The sequence below is a fragment of the Chenopodium quinoa genome, unplaced genomic scaffold (genome assembly GCF_001683475.1).
Source record: "Chenopodium quinoa cultivar QQ74 unplaced genomic scaffold, ASM168347v1, whole genome shotgun sequence".
In the NCBI taxonomy this organism is placed as follows: Eukaryota; Viridiplantae; Streptophyta; class Magnoliopsida; order Caryophyllales; family Amaranthaceae; genus Chenopodium; species Chenopodium quinoa.
In genome coordinates, this window is record NW_018744878.1 from 3267629 (window position 1) to 3285526 (window position 17898).

Sequence of the window (17898 nt, forward strand, 5' to 3'; positions counted from 1 at the left end):
AAACACCGGAAAGGCTGTGCTATCATCCAAAATCCCATATGATTTCTTGAGTTATCTCTCCATTACTAGTTATGTAGTACAGGAAAAACTAGTGAGGCTGTGAACCTGCTAATGAGGCTGTGAAACTGCTATCTATTCCCCAATCTCTGAGGATGCTCGGGTATGTTGTAGTGCAGTAGTTCAGTTTGAATCGCCTTCACCCCCTCTACATGTGCATAGACAATGTCACATATAGCCGAAACTCCATATACAATAGGAAGCAACTTTAGCTATTCAGAAACTTTGATGTGCAAGTTTTGTGCAACTGAATTTTTTACAATGTTGAACTAGTAATTCACGGTATCCAGTAACTCCTCTTATATCCAAGAGCACAAGAAGATATTGTCAAAATACAAATCGAGTGACCTGCTAAGTAATTGAATGTGGTAAATTATGCAGGAAAAGTACGAGAGAAGAAAGAAAAAGACATACGCTGAATGAAATAATTGTAGACATAAGATGTATTTAACATAAACATGATATATCATAAATTAGGTGGTCAAAGTGTGGAAGTATCACAAAAATAGAAAAGATCTACATGATTTAGGGCACAGCTCAAAATCAGCCATTCCAAAGGCAGAGAACCCTCTTCATTGCTTCCCTAAGACATTCCTAAGTAAATAAAAAGAAGAAAAATTCTAACTTTTCTAAACTGTTGATTTATCCCTGAAACTACATGACCATCATTTTCATACAAAAGACCAGTTGATAAACATAAAGCACATGCACTGTGCATCCTCGGCATCATTGAACACCTTCCAAGCAACTGCTCGTTCATATGAAATCGGTCTTCCCATGCTTGACATGCAGATACCTCCTTGTAGACAAATGAAACCCTGAAAATAGCACAAGAAAACAAATGATAAGTACATATTTAAGGATCAAGCTGAAACTTAAAAACATGAACAAAGATTAAGCGAGACAGGGGAGAGGGGGTTAAAATGATTTTATACGAAGTATTTCCATACACTGACCTGCTGCATTATTTGAGGCAGCTCTGTGAAGAGGGTTTTCCGGCCCTGCTCATCGAAAATCTTTTCCAATGTAATATCTTGCAGTGCAACTAAGGTAGTCTCTAGCATGTCAAGTCCTGCTTGATTTGCAAATGTGAAAACTGGCAACGCCTGTATAAGTTTCAAAGGAGACAACAACTTAACAAAGGTTGTAGATTGTTTAAAGGGCTGATTCCACAAGTGTTAATAACAGCACAATGTCACTCAAATTGACAGCAACAGTTGCATCATTTTGATATGTCGAGTATCACTTTGAACAATCACACTTACAGGAATAGTTAATAAGGATATGAAAAATGAACGTGAATGTTTGTTGATATGTAAAATGATACCTTCAAAGAGCAGCACAAAATGGCATCAGAATGGCTCCAAAGAGATTTGAGAATGGATTCTCCTCCCTCATTACCGGGTTTAAGCAACTCAACACCTAGATAGAATCTGTCAAAGTAGATGAACTATTATCAGTAACATGTTGAAGACTAGCATATCACAAGCTATGTTACTCAGATTCGGGTAGTTTGGTAAAAGATGATAAAAACCTGTAGCTTTGACAAATCCAACGAGCTAGCGTCTGTGCTTCAGGAGTTCCAGGAGATAAAGGTGAACCATTAAGAGAGCCAAAACGAGAAGGGGAGAGCGCAGATGCTACCCTCTGAACAGAGGATATTATACTCCTAACATATTGTCGTGCCATAGTTGCAACACTTTCCTGAAGATGAATCTCGAAAGCAAACTGAAACGCTATAGTCATCACAGATTTCCCATTACCAGACCCGCTATTATCAGCAAGTGATTTATTTCCTGCTGCGCCAACCTCAAGGGCGGATGTAAGGTCAAGAGTGCATTTCGGGCTTGAAACATCCTGTCATATTACCACCAATTTAAGTTAAGGTCTTGAGGGTATAGTATATAACAAGGTAGCAAAAACAAAACAAAATTCGTTGCAAATGAGTAGTTTAAGTTCAAGAAAATAATCACCTTGGAAGAGTCAATTGGAATGATTCGGAAACCAGATGGAAGGAGCGGAGCATCATCAGAGAAAGATGCATCTATTGGAGCGAATACGAGTTCTGCGCATGCCCCAACAGCATTTTCATCTACTCCACTACATAACTGTGAAATCAAACAAATTCAGAAATTAAGATGGTTTGTTCTTAAGCATAATCCATATTCATCGATTGTAATTAAAAACAGGATCAAAAGTATGCTTACTTGGAGCATAAATATGTCTCCTGGCATAAACATGTCTTCACGATAATGACCTAGATTTTCAAGCCGAACAACCTCCATGAACTGTTGCAAACAAACAATTATACTGTCAATATCAGCTGTAAAATATCAATGAAATTAATCAAAAGAAAAATGATGAAAGATGATTTCTTGCCTCTTCATTTTCAATTGTGTGTGCAAGAGGAAGAATGACTTGACCCCCAACACATCCTGTACGAGCAACTGGTATGGTACAAGGAGCAGCTTTGACAGCAGCTGCTGCATAAGCATCAATGCCACTATCAGCCCATTCAGATCGATGTTCTCGCAAGAATCTAAGGAGTACTGCAGGAGGCACATTCTGCAATTATACAGTAATAAGAAAATGAGTTTAAAGTAATGGGGCAAGATTTATCATTTATGCCTAAAAGAGAATCAAGCAGCTAGTTATGATGAAATTGAATTTTATTGATATATTTTACAACTTCACAAAATCAAAATCACGTACTTGAGCTTGTAATCAGTGAATAGGTCGTCATACTTTTATTAGTTTTCTATGTATATTGCTATTACTAGTGTTAAACAATATCTGATCACCTACCTGTAAGAGCATGGAGGCTCTAGCACATAGCACTGCAGTGCCCACAGATGGAAATCCGTTACTGTAGAATTGATTTTCACCCATCATTTTGCTAGGAGAAGAATTAACTAGAAGAGTTACATCATCTATTCCGTCACTGTCCATCATAGACCATCCTTCATCCATAAATCCGTTGACAGCTTCATTAAAACCCCTGTGAAACATTGTAGAAATAAACTTATAAGCAAACAACCAATCAAAGCATATAGTAATACAGTCTTAAGATAGTCAAGAACTTACTTGCTCAGCCTCTGGCTGAGAGCACGTAAGGCTGCTGGACGTCTTCCAAAGCCAGTGACGTTTGGTTGAGAAATCTCTTGAGAGATCTGCCTCAACTGCCTTAAAGCCTGAAAGGTTGTCACGCGAAAGGATTAGATGACAACATCACAGAAACTCATGGAATTATAACAAGACATTTCAAGCTGCAAATGAGCTTAGATATAAAACGTACTGCCATAGTTGTTCTTTGAGCAAGCAGAGTAGATGACTCGTACAGTGGGCGTAGTACTTCAGGTACCCTCCATGGCTATTTCATCAAAAATCAAGAAGTAAGATAAACGCTACATCTAATAAGTTTGACACAGAATCCGCAAACACTTGATAGAATTTGCATACCTCTAGGTCCATATGATCAACAACGTGAATGATAGACCCACCCCCTTCACAGGGCCTAATTAGATAACCACTAGGCATAATTTCCGCTCTCACGAAGTGCTGTACTGATGGCATACTAGGACCATTCTGAGTGTTGTTTAGTGATCTCTCGCAGATCTAAAGCACAAACAAATCATTAGAGATGAATTCAAAAGATATAAGGAAATGTTGATGCTTTTCCATTATGTTTGAGAAAGTCTTACCACAACACTGCCATCTTCTAGGAGAGATGTGTAGCGCATCAACCAGAAATCGCGTGCTGGAGCCAACGTAGTAAGTGCATAGAGCTTCAGGGATAAAATGAAACATTAGTTTTTTGGTCATCTTTACAAATTGAGCCCACAATGAAATGCCTGAAATAATAGGATTGTTGGGTTTTACCTGCATATATAGCAGTTCAATTGTTCCCCCATTTCCTGTAGACATCACATTCATCACATCAACAGCTCGGCAATCACGGTACCATGAAAGCCGATCTTTGAGGATTTCAGCAACTCTTGTTGGTTCTAAACTCACAAGACCGCATGCACGAGCCGCAACTCCAGTGCATCCATGAGAAATAGCAATGATTCCAATGGAATCCGGACCAGGCTGTTTAAGAAATCAAAAGGGAACAACAATCAATTCCTTAACAAAACTGATTTATTGGATCTGATTTCAGATCACTTATATGTCTACTAGTCTATGTCTAGCAAAATCAAGAGAAAATTGACATAATCTAGACAAACATTACTTCTTATTTGTTGATTTTTCTACACTAAACAATAGAAAGGAATTATAGAAGTGTTTACCTTCATTCCAGGCATTTGGATCCACTCAACGGCGGTTCCAGTAGCCTTTGAAAGAAACTCTGTTAAAGTCTCTTCTGCAATAGACACAAGTCTGAAACCAAAAATAAGAGATAGTAGTCAATACGAAAGTAATGAACTCATACTTGACCAAAAGATGGAACAAATTAGCAATGCTAGTTACCCTGCAGGGCTAGCATCCTTTGGAGGACGCTGTGAGGTTGCTTGTTGTTGGCCACTTGTCACCACTGACTCGCAACTGGTATCTGTGGTGGCTAGTGTTGCCGCCTGTACAAGAATCGTGGCAAAGCTTAATACTTCATATATAGGCGGATTTGTAAAACCAAAAGACTGCCACTAATCACAAGGCATAATCTGTACTAGTAATATCATAATATTCCTATCAAGAAAGATAACAAGAAAACAGCTTAGATGAACGAAAGCTCTCATGAAAGTCGTGTTTTTCATTTCTGATAAGGGAAATACAGGGGAGACATTTCCTTTAGATGGCCAGTAAGTTTCCCTCAAAGATCTTCAAATTCCGAATAACAACCTTTTCAAACTAATCTAACTTTTAATACCCTTTTTATTTATATCTTATGCAATAATCAAAGAAATTAATTCACTCTACAAAGAAAATCGTATGATATAGTGCCCTAGGATGTGTGTTACCATGAATACTAATGTATCAAAATTGTGCTACTACACTTCCTTGCTTTGATGTTTCAGTTTTCCATTTTCGTGCAACTTAGTATCAAACCTCACCAATAGTTGTGCAAAAAAATGATTACTACAAGTACAAGCCATACAATTTCAAGAAAGGATAATGACTAGACGAACAAATTGAGTCTTCAAGAAAAAAGTTCTTACATTCTGGGTATGTTGGCGAAAATAACTATTCTCATAAACCAACTGTCCCACTTGCTTTTGCAACCTATCATTTTCCTCCATTAACAGCTTGTTCATTGCTGTCAACTTTCTATTCACCGCCTGTAATCTAGACGACTCTTTCCTCTGCTTCTCCCTACATCTGGAATTCCAAGCAGCAACATATATTAGTTAAAGATGTAATATACTAGTAAGAAGTTTCAAAAGCATTAAGGCAAACTATTAAAGCAAATGAACAATCAATATACCTTCGATTCTGAAACCAAACTTTAATCTGTTTGGGCTCAATGTTGGAGAGAATAGGGCATTCCCTAATAAGCTGTTGGCGACGAAGGGAGCTAGGTTTGGGGCACTCATGATAGAGCCTCTCAAGGGCTTCCACCTGCTCAGGAGTATACCGGACATATTTTCCAGCATCTGCCGCCATTTTGTTTGCATCCCGACAAGCTGAGCTCACAGCCATCATCGCTTTAGATTTTTACTTACTTCAATCTTGAAAACCCTACAGATAAAGAAACATATCCAATTATAAAATAGTAACTTAAATGCTTCAATAGTTACCAACATAAAACAAAAGACCTAAGATAAATTACAGGAGAAAAAACCTTAAGAGTTAAGACTATATCTGTAAAAAGGTAAATCAGATTATAATAAGTTCACAACAGACATCCCTTAAGATTTATATATTTATCACATTATAAATACCCTAATATAAAATATATGTTGCAATCAAAAGAATAGTCACCTATAATGCTTCAAGCTCTAGCAATATACAATATACACAAGTGAAGTCTTAGAAATAGGACTAGAAAATTTCAACTATTATGTCAGAATATAAGAATCAGAATCAAACACCCAAAGTATTCAATGCTGAACACCAGTCAAACAGCAAAACCTAGGAAAGTAAAAGATAAAAGAACATCTAAATTCTTAATATTGATTCCATTTTTGAACAACCCAGAAAAAGGATTAAGTTTTAAGACTATATGAAGCATCTAGAAGTTTTCCCTTATACTTTTCCTTTATCCAACTAGCATATTCAAAAATCTTCTAAGAAATTACTCACAAAGCTTGAGTTATACACCTTCTTAAATTCCTAAAATCTTAGAGAACAAATAAATCCATATACTAGCTTCTTGGGCCTTTATCATAAACTTTTACAAACTAGAGTTGATATCAAACACCAAAAAAAAAATATGAAATGGAATCAAACAAAGTACAAACTACCTTCATTTATTAATAGAACATAAAGATGTTCAGAAATAAATCTCAAAACACAGAGAAGAACAAATAAGCTAGATTTTACTCTTATTTGTAGATTTTACTTCATTATGGACCATGCTATAGGGAAACAAAATAGCAACAAAATGAATATTTCTAAGGTAAGACTGAAACTTTTTGCATCAAAAAAACAGAAACAGGTAAATTAAGCTCTTTCCCACACCACCTAACAGCATATTACGAAAATTAAAGCAAAACCCATAAATTGTTTGTGATAAAGCTCCAGACTTTAACCCCTAACCTAAGTCATTTCTACAAACCCAGATCAAATTTCATGGTTTTTACCTCAAACAAAGTTAAAACAAGTAAACTAAGCTCATTCCACTTCAAATAAGAACAAATTGTGAAATCATAAGCAGACCCCCATCATCAATTATTCATCAAAAAAGATCCAAACTTTTTCACAAACAAAGGTTAGTGTCAATTGACTTAATACTAGAAACCCATACTAAATGTCATGATTATTACCTCATAAACTGAAACTAGAAACAAACAGATTAAGAAATTTCCCACATAAAGTTAAGAACATTAAAGCTAAACCCATCAATTATTTCTAATAAAGATCCAAACTTTTACCCTAAAATATAAAATTTCAACAGTCAGAAGAATTTTGATGGTTTTTTGTTTTATTTTTACCTCAAAGGACTTCAATGCCTTGAACATTGCTGTGCAACAACAAAGTGGGGGGTAAAAAGAGGAGATTTTAGAAGATATGCAGAAAATGAAATGAGTAGTGAGTAGGGTGAAGTAATGGGGTTGGTTGTTTTATATGGAAATTTCTTTCAATTTTCTGTCATTTTGAGCAAAAAAATAGTGAAATGTAAAACCCCTCAAATACCGGACAAAATGGCAACTTTCTCTCTCCTCATTTTTTTAATTTTATTTTTAATTTTTTAAATTTTTAATTTTTGTTGGGTGTGGTGGGGTTGTATGTTTGCTTTTTCTGAATTTGGTCTTGGCACTTCCGACAGTTTGGACTGGAGTGCCCTGTTATTTTGCGAAATTTGAGGTTTTTTCTTTTAAAGATTTGGTATTTTAAGCTCACTCTCTTTTGTAGCGCGTAGATTATACTTGAACTTGTAGTTTACTACTCCTAACTAAGGATGATGTCATTAGTACTTAAGTTGATATCATAAATTTTGGTTTGTTGTTTTATTGGTTCATAGACCACATGGAATATGTCATATTCAATATGCAATTAATCAATAACAAGACATGTTTAATGTGAAAATTAGAGCTAGACAAGTTTTGGAGATAGTATGAATTACGTATTTGTTAAACTAAGGGTATGTTCATATTTAATGAACTGAACTGATTGAAACTGAACTGAATTAAATTGGATTGAAATGAATATTTTATGAGAGAAGGAAATTAGGAGTTGAACTGAACTGATTGGAGCTGAACTGAACTGAAATTAAGTAAATGTATGTGAACATGCCCTAAGAGTTTGTTCTGACTTTCTGAGCTGAACTAAATTGTTTATGAGAGATGAAAATTAGAAGCTGAACTAAAATTAAGCTGAAGAGAACATGTCTAAAGTTGTACGGAGTAATATGTTAAGACATTCAATATACTTCGCATCTTCAAAGAAATTACTACTCCATATACAATACAATTTGAATTATAATTAAGATTGATACATGACGTTTTTTTTAGAATATTTAAGATCCAACCTAAGCTTTTATGCATAAGAATTTATTACAATTGAATGCAATATCAAATCATAATGTTTTGCACAATTGGAAAATTATGTCGATGCATGCCCAACAAATACTTGTATTTAATTAAGCATCCTTATAGTTTAAGTGTAACTATATTTAAACAGATATTCTGTATTCCTCTGTCTTTCGATTAATGCATCATTTAAAATTTGTTACACTATTTATATAGTGGTACTATTTATTTAGTGAGCATATTGATGGATACTCTGTAGCTTAGTAAATCCATAATGGCACTCATGCAAGGGTTAAACTTAAGCTAGCTTGTAAAAACAACTTCAATCTAAGGTGGGACAAAACTAATAACTATGTAGATAAGAACTAACAAGGTCACATACGTACATCTTTACTTAATTTACAATGTTAGTTCTTTACTTATCCTATATACATATCTTAATCTAATGACTAGTCCTAGTTCATGTTCATCCAAATAAAGTCAATAAAAACAAAAATTCTCTTCAACTAATAAAATCTGCCGACTACTAGTCTACTTACTCTACTATGATATTTTTTTTTTGAGGGGAAGTCTACTATGATATTTGATCAACCCTTGTATTGAATACTTAAATAACATACCCTTCCATGCATAAGTTTAGACATTAATTAATACAAAAAAAAAAAAAAAAAAAAAAAAAAAAAAAAAAAAAAAACAAACAAACAAACAAACAAACTTAAAAGATCAAATATATGAGCAAATTTAATTTTCCTTACATATAATTTACAAAAGATAATTAAATTACTACATATAAGAGAATGTAAATAGTTAAGGTACATACTAGCTCTATTACATATTACATGTGTAACTTCTGAATTTCGTATGTCTCACAAATAATAACTAAAAATTGTGCATAATATCTAACAGATGTAGTACGTATATAGTGAACAACTGAGCACTAAGCAAACTAAACTCAAAATGTATACCCGTGATTTTAGATAGATATTACATATTTAAAAAAAATATATTAGTTATAGTAAGTAACCAGAAGGGAAAAAAAAGAAAAGAAAAAAAAAAAAACCTAGCCTTCTCTCTTTTCTTTCTCCTAAACTCCAGCCTCCATTGTTAATTTTGAAGGGCTTTCATCGAAATTCACTAGCAGAAAGCCCCAATCTTCATTTCTTTTACATTTTCTTTGTTTTTTAGATTATAATAATGTCTCCTTTGACAGAAAGGGTTTATTTCCTTAGAATGATAAGGATTTTCCGATCTCCTTCGAAAAACAAGGTTTGTAGAACCCCTTCAATTCGAAAGACAAGGTTTTATTTGCGCTTAATAGGGACTCTAGTTGTGTAGGGCTACGATTGATTATGGCTCATATTCGGGTTACAAAATCAGTACAAGAATTTTCTTTCCCATAAAATTATGAAGGAGCTCGACGAATCCACTCAAAAAGTCGTATGAGACAACAAATCGAGAATGTGTCGAAGTGTTATATCTATGTATTCAAATTATTTGCCTTCCTCGATTAATTCTTGTTTCATTTTGTTGAATTTGATTTTATTATCGTTAATTGTCAATTGTAGATGTCGTATGACTAGCTTTATTTAATAAATTTTAACGTTCTTTAAGACTTCTTTATTTAAAAAAAAAATTAGTTGATTTAATTTATACAATTACGAACTTGTAAAAAGTAGTCATATTAAAGATAAATTATACTCGTAGTACATATATATAGTTCACGTCATACCCAAATCAGTAAGTGTTCTATGTGGTTAGTCAGGACAGTCAAACGATGTGACCAAATTTGTTATAATAGTGCATAACTTTGAATCATATTATTCATATGATTATTGAATTGATTAATAACCCCATTTATTCATATAATGACCTTATTTCAAATCCATGTGAATAACTTTAATTCATTATGTGAGTAGCATTAGTTCATTTTTTTAAAAAATAACAAAAAAAAATAAACCTTATTTGTTCATTCAAAAGAGCTCTAACTTATACACTTTTGTTTATTACTCGTAAAATAACAACTCCATAGTAATTAGTTCAAAAAAGAAATAACAACTCCGATCCATGTGTTTATGAATTTAACCTCAGTTTTCCATCATCAGAGTTACCCTCATCAATCAAGATAATCTCGGCCCATTTAAACTCATTATTCATTAATGTCTTATAAATAAACTGATTACCCTTCTAGCTTATGTCTCAAAATTAGTATCATCAAAAGATACATGAGTAACCCTAATTAATTTTATTTTTTATTTTAGGAAGTATGTCATACTATTCACAATCAAGAACCTACCCCATATTTAATCAATAAGATCCTCCTTTTGTATTAATCAAATAATATCATAAAACTTGGCAATAATTCGTAGAAGTTACGAGTATATCTTTTTGCCAACATGCATGCATGTCAATTCCTATCTCGTAGTACTTTCTAATCGTCCAAAATAAGCAATGAAGTTATGTCTCACCAATCCTAGGGCAAACACTTGTCATTCAATTGCGGTAAGACGTGATTTTGAACCTTGCCTTGTTGCCCAATTGCCATGCCTATTTTTGCTTTGTATTCCTCAATTTGTAAGCCAAGTAATTGTACTCATGAACTGAAAAGAAGAGCTTCATATGCAACTTAACATTGCTTATGTCACTCTTTATATTACCTCCCCATTATTAAGTGTTTTTTTACCTTTGTGATTTAATTTGAACTTTGGTAATTTACCTAATCTCTCTCAAAGGTTTGTAGAATTGTAGTACACTTTTTGTCTTTAAATTTAAGAGAAAATTAATACGAAGAATTTGTACATTGTACACTTTATTCATCAATAGATATTATTGTCATATCATATATGATGTGCGTGAAAAGTTTTAGTTTAAAATTTTGTTTTAATTTTTAAACAGGTTTTATCAATTTTCGACTTTCTCTAACTAGATAGATTATGAAGCTAAAGTACATTATCTATTCAAATCACTCAATTTTGTCATAGTCTCAACATGTTAATATCAAGGATTTATGTCTATATTTATCAATCCTCTATATAATATGTATGCATGGATGGAGTATAATTTGGATTATTAATCTAACCTCTATTAAAAATTAAACTAATATTGAAGATTTAATTCTTGGTTGACAAGATTGGATATTGAAGAGTATTTTCTTGTACTACTTTAAGACAAAATATATACGAAGTACATTTCTTACGAATTTATGAGTACATACGTAGATGAGTCTTAAGTAGCTATCAATAGAAACCTAATCTTAAGTAGCTAGCGATAGAAACCTAATCAATCCTAAGCTTCTTAGAAAGTGCTTGATGATGTTTCTTCTGTGATGTTAACAAGCTCTAGATCAAATTAATTACTACATTATGTTTTGTGATGATCTATCAGGGATTAATCTTCCATATGGTTGACGAGTGACTTATTATGCTCAAATTATTTAGCAACAACTTATTGATGACTGAATTATTGTACTCATCACTTAATTCTATTTTATGTGAAAAACATTTAATTCAATTTTGTTTTTACTCGTACAATCTTTTAGTTAACCTTTTTTTTTTTTTTTTTTTTGGCAGATATCTTATCTTTCATCTTACCCCATAATTTATCTAATAGTGTTCATGTTCTCTAATAAAACCAATATTTTTCTTATTCTCACCCACCTATATATCAATACACACATCGACACATTTTCATTTCAGCTTAATTTCAGTTTAGTTCAACTCCAACCAGTTAAGTTCAACTCCTAATTTTCTTCTCTCATAAAATATTCATTTTAACTCTATTTAGTTTAATTCAGTTCGGCTCAACTCAATTTAGTATATGTGAATAGGTCTAAGTAGAGCAAACAAAATAAACAAAGGTAATACGAAGATGATTGTAGTTATATATCGTACACAAGAAGAATAATCTTATATGACTAATATGAGCCTCAAGTTCCATCCATTCTCCACGTATATATGCACCAATGTCTTACATACACATGCATGACCCCAATTTGATTGTCCACATTAGAATTCTTTGTAAGAGTATGAAATAAGTAATTTTAATAGACAAAAATAACTTACTTTAGTTGACTTAGTACAATGAAAAAAACGAAATTATTGCAAGATTATTTGATCATGAGGATTAAGGGCCACTCCACCATAAAACGCTAAAGACAAACAGAAAAAAGCTTGTCACGCGTAATGGGAAAAAGCTAATCCTTTGTTTTTTGTAATTTTTTTTTTTCCTTCTTATTTTTATTTATTTTTATTATATTATATTTATTTTTTTTATTTTTTTTTAAGAAGGAATCTCAAACAAGAAAAAAGGCAAAAACTGCGTAGTTAGGAGAGAGAAATTAAAGGAAGATTAAAGAACAGAATAATGCGGCCTCCTGCATGCGCCATGCCATGGTGTTTATTTACCATTTCTTATGTTTATTATATGATCATTTCGTATCTTATTATCTTATGCTTAATTTGTACTACTTCATTTTCAAATCTATTCATTACTAAATCATCCTTTATGTCACCAAATATTATTTTTAATCTTCTTATATCATTAATTGTATTATGGAATGGTAGATCACGTAATTTAGGTTGCTAAGTTTTAAAGTTTATACGTAGACCATATACGACTGAGAGACTGTTAAATAAGTTTCTAAATTCATTCTACAGAATCCAATTTGCATTCAACATTCTCAATCAAACATGTCACTGTTTATTGTTGATTTAGGATTTGTTCTCCTAAGCTTAATTTCAGTTCAGTTCAGTTCAGTTCCTAATTTCCTTTTCTCATAAACAATTCATCTCAACTCTATTCAGTTCATTTCAGTTCAGTTCAGTAAATCAGAACATGCCCTTAATATATAATTGTATATGTGATCTTGAAAGATGTGTATATACTTACCTTACTCGTGTAACCAGATAAGATGAAAATGATGTGTGAATGTGATAACTATAATTCTATAGTAAATGGATCAATATGAATATGGAATAATGTGCTTGGTAATGTATTCGGCTAATAGTAAATGACTCATACGGAGTACTTTTTACTCGACAGTACACAAAATAATTAACTTTGAGCGATGATAGTTGAGATCATCAAATGTTTATGAATGTCATCAATGGAGGACCATTTCAAACTTCTAACGTATGATATCTATTTATCTTCATCTGATATGTATTCAAAGTTTCCAAAAAAAAACTACAATAAGTAATGCATACAATAATTCCTTTTGGATATATATAATGGTGGCAAACTTTTAAGCAGTAGCATTAGATGTATTGACTAAAAAAATATTCCATAGATTGTAATAAGTTGTAACTATCAATCTATCATACTGAAATCATGCATGCATATTCAATAACTTATTGAAAATGTATGAAATTTGAATAGTTATATATGAAGAAGTGAAAATGCAATTATTGATGAAGGAATAATAAAAAATGATTTAGTAATTATTACAGAATTATTTACTTTAAGTTGATTATTACTCGTTTGAAGAACAAGAAGAGAGTCATTTTCATCAAAGAAGGATTTATATATGGTGCATGCAGTGGTTAATTGAAATCAAAAAGTGAGGTGACACCACGGCGTTTATTAACTTAATTAATTATTCTCAACTTTAATTTGAGAAACTATTAGTACAACTATTGTTTGATTTTCAAAATAATTACGTAGTAATAACATATAAAACTGTAAGTTTGAGCTTAATAGATACGTTCTTTTACAACATGTCAAAGTTGAATAATTTCCTACATGATTCAAGATTTAAGGGTCAATAGTAACATGGAGGTTAATTAACTTATTCGACTTGTTTTGCCTAAATTTATAAACACACAAAGTAAAATAATTACTATCTCTGTTATTTATTATTTGCAATAAAAAGATCGGATATTATTTGTAAGATATAGAAAATTCATTTATTGCAAATAATAAGAAATCGAGTTACATAGTATATATATTGATCAATATTTTGTTGTGCTTTGTTTGGTACGGTGAAACTCCAACCTATGATTCTCATTCATTGATGTCTCCATAAATTTTGAAGATGGAGAAAAATGCATGGTAATTCCTTATGTTTAGGCATGCGAATAAATGGTAATTCCTTATGTTTAGGCATGCGAATAAGAGAGTAACATTATCCTTTAAAATCAAATTATAAGTGAGGGAGACAACTCAATTTGTATGGTAAAAAGCAAGGAGTATTTGTTAAGAAACATCACAAAACTTTTTGGTGGTTGATAGCATGTGATATGAGCAAAGGTAAATAGTATAAACCATCATCATGCCAAAAACATAAAATTCCTTTTCTTTTGAAATATAACATCGTATGATTTGTCAAATACGGTCAACTAAGAGAATATTTCACAACTTTAATTTGCTTCTAAATTTTCAACCCCATTAAAAAGTCTATGTCGTTTTATGAAGAATCAATTATACATGAGTCAATACTTCGTCATCATCCAAGCAATCAGAAAATTCAATGATTTTGCCACAATCTAGTAAAAGTACATTATTTATGTGTGGAAATGGATATTTATTTTCGTCCAAATGAGTCACTAATGGACATTACAAACTATATAAAGAAGAGTGATTTGAACATGTGACCTATCATCACAGACACGTATTAGCTCAAACTTTGATATTAGGTCTAGACCTCATTAGTTAAAAGCCTACTCTGTAATATACATAGTGTTTCTATATAATATTACGAGAGATAAATTTATAATAATTTATAGCAATACTAAATTTTATGAGAATAAAATGACTATAATAATTTTGGAGAAACACTTTTATTAACCTATCATAAATATTTTGATTAATATTAATAATAAGTCCGACTTATATAACACTTATTTTCATTCATTATTATACTGGCTGCATTCAAGAGTACATATTTTATTAGGGTTCCTTCAAAGGTATGAAAATGAGTAGCGGCAGCCACTGATTGGTCAATTGAGGTTGCATAATATTGGCAGACAAATGCTAGTGGTTTTTGATTCTTTGCATTTCAAAGATAAACTTATATAACAAACCACGTTTCTACTTTTTACACTATAATTGAAATTTTAACTTTCTTTTAAAATAAATCAATATATTTTCTGCATAGATTAAAGTTTCTGCTTGTTAGATAAGATTAGATATCTTAAATTATAATATTGTGAAATGTGAATTAAAGAAAAGTAACAGCAGTAAGCTTTAAGTTTCAGCTGGTCTCTTAACTTTCACTTTGGTTAAAAAAATAAAAATTAAATAACTAAAAACCTACTTCGTATCTATTGACTTTTTATTTGATCATGACTTTATTACCCATCTTTTTATCCCTTGTAAATTCAGCACAAATTATTTAATTTGGGATGATGTTAAAATAATATAACTCTGAAAAGTGCACTTTAAGGAGAAGATCCATGACATCAAATGCCTAATATACTAGGTCAAAATGACAACAAATGAATACTAAATATAAACATTAAACTTTACTTGTAGTTAATTTAAAAATCATCTCTTAATTTCGTTGCCAACTTGATAGATCTTATCTATAATAATAATTCCAATTAGAGGACCACTCATAAATTAAAGTTAGCTTATTGCATAATGCATATACTTAATACTTTTAAATGAGGAGTATTATTGTTCAAAAGAAATATCGAGGAGTAATAAATTAGCTTTTTCAATTAAAAGTCATCAAATTAATTATATATTGAAAGTATATAAAAGTAACGAAAAATAATACAAAGTACAATTAAATTTTTTTCTTCAACAAAATAATGATGACTTATTTCAACACAATCTTCAATTTGACAAAGAATAAATAATATAAGTGTGAGTTAAATCTTTTAGTTTCTTAATGTAAGGTGACATTTCATGTAATCATCAACATCTAGTTCAAAGATAACTTATCGTGTGTCTCACTGACAAATCAAGGTTTACCTAGTCAAAAAATTATTTCTTAGCTTACTTCGAGTTTTGTTTAAGAAAATGCACGATACATTAATCCATCAAATAATCCCTCCATTAGAGGTAGATTAATTAAATTAGTAAAAGTACATCATTATGTTAGAAATATTAGATAAGATCAATATCGGAAAATATATGTGTTAGTGTCATATACTTATATTTCTAACACATTTAATACGCGCGTGTATAATATATTTATGTGTATGTCTAGTGGGTTAATTACCGCAGTCGGAGGTCCACTCCGCTGGTGGAGGGGCCTTGCGTGCGGTTAACGAGAGCAGAAAGACTCGAGAAGAGGAGTAAGGAGGATAGCTTTAGCTTAATTGGCCCCGCACGCGTGAGAGTGAGACCATCTCATTTCACTTAAAATATCACTTTCACATGGGTCGACTCTTTGTTTAGGGCTGCTTCTTTCCTTTTCTTTCTTCTTTTTCAGCCACCACCCACCTATTCTTTTCTTTTTCTATTTCTCCTGCCCTTTTCCACGACTACTATTCCTTTTTCTTATTTTACCACTTTTTTTTTTTTTTTTTTCTATTTCTTAAATTGAAATTATAGTGAACGTTACCTATTTTAATATTATTTAGAAATTTACAACAACAACATAATTAATTAAGAAAGTCAGGATTAATTACCAAGTGATCCTTTCTAACTCTCTTATTTTGTCACGACTCAATCATTAAACTCTGCAGAATCCTACTTTGAGTGAATAATTCTTTCTGAACCCTTAGCTAGGGCAAAGCAACTAATGTTACAAGTAAAGGCTGTAAAAATTACTTGTTCGAATAGGTTGTTGAAATTGTGTTGTACGAGAGACATTTGGCTAATCATATGAACTCAAGTTTACAAATGAATGAAGGGGTAATATTTATTTAGATGTTTTGTTACATATGCAACCATCCTAGAAGTAGAAAACTTATCCAAGTTTGCAATAAGTTTTGATAATTTAATCATGTTATTAAGGTACAAGAAGTATTGGTTTCCAAAAAAAAAAAAGTACAAGTAATATATATACTTCAAATTAGTATATGGCAATGACGTTAGAATATAGAAAAAATTATGTAGTTTATAAGCGCGCGAGGACTGAATGAAGATCATATGTGTTTTTTTTTTTTTTTTTTGACACGATATCATATGGTTATTAATTTGTTCTCTTCACTATAAAAAAATGGTACAATTTATAATTATACTCCATTTATTTTATTGGAGGAGAAAAAAAAAACAGAAAAGAAGGAAAGAATGCGTGTCACTTTCGGCGTGGGAGGGGAAAGGTAAGAAGACATTCTCCTAGGGAGGGACGAGAGTGAGGTATCGTCAGTGTAACGGACTTTAGTGATTGGTTTGCCTTTGTCAAGACATTCACCTCCTTCCCATTTCAATATCCCATGCATGCCCTCTTTCTTGCTTCTTCCTTCATGCGCTCACTCCCACTCCCACTCCCACTCCCTTCTCCATCACTTACACATTTTTGTGCGTGCGTCGTTTTTCCTAATTTAAGGATGTAGGATCCAGTGCACTACGTGCGTGCGAATATGTCCGTTCTTATACGGAATAAACTCTATTTAAAATTAATCTATAATCATGTTGACGGAATAATCATGTTAATATGTAAAATTAAGTGAAGGAACATGATTTAGACGGTTAATATAACTTGAATGAATCGAATCCTGATAGGAACGTACGTAGATTTTATCATTAAATTTGTAATAATATTTTCATATTTTAATGTGGTAACTAATAAGCTTAGGGGTAATTACAAATTATTTCATACCCC

General features: G+C 31.9%; 1 protein-coding gene across 2 annotated transcripts; it reads right to left on the reverse strand.

The window, feature by feature from the left end:
• Positions 1-501: 501 nt before the first annotated feature.
• LOC110705556 (homeobox-leucine zipper protein ATHB-8-like) lies at positions 502-7588 on the reverse strand. 2 transcript variants are annotated; one of them, XM_021883445.1, is made up of 18 exons: positions 7149-7588; positions 5480-5733; positions 5214-5373; positions 4528-4631; positions 4347-4437; positions 3937-4146; positions 3759-3842; positions 3517-3672; positions 3353-3427; positions 3142-3248; positions 2863-3055; positions 2437-2622; positions 2265-2345; positions 2031-2165; positions 1592-1914; positions 1385-1490; positions 1014-1163; positions 502-875 (listed from the first exon to the last, which is right to left on the reverse strand). In XM_021883445.1, exons 2-18 carry the CDS (start codon positions 5695-5697, stop codon positions 729-731), a joined length of 2526 nt encoding a protein of 841 aa, XP_021739137.1. In that variant the 5' UTR covers positions 5698-5733; positions 7149-7588; the 3' UTR covers positions 502-728. The 2 variants fall into 2 exon arrangements, with proteins under 2 accessions (XP_021739137.1, XP_021739138.1); XM_021883446.1 differs by lacking the exon at positions 7149-7588 and adding an exon at positions 6798-6815.
• Between the last annotated feature and the right edge of the window lie 10310 nt (positions 7589-17898).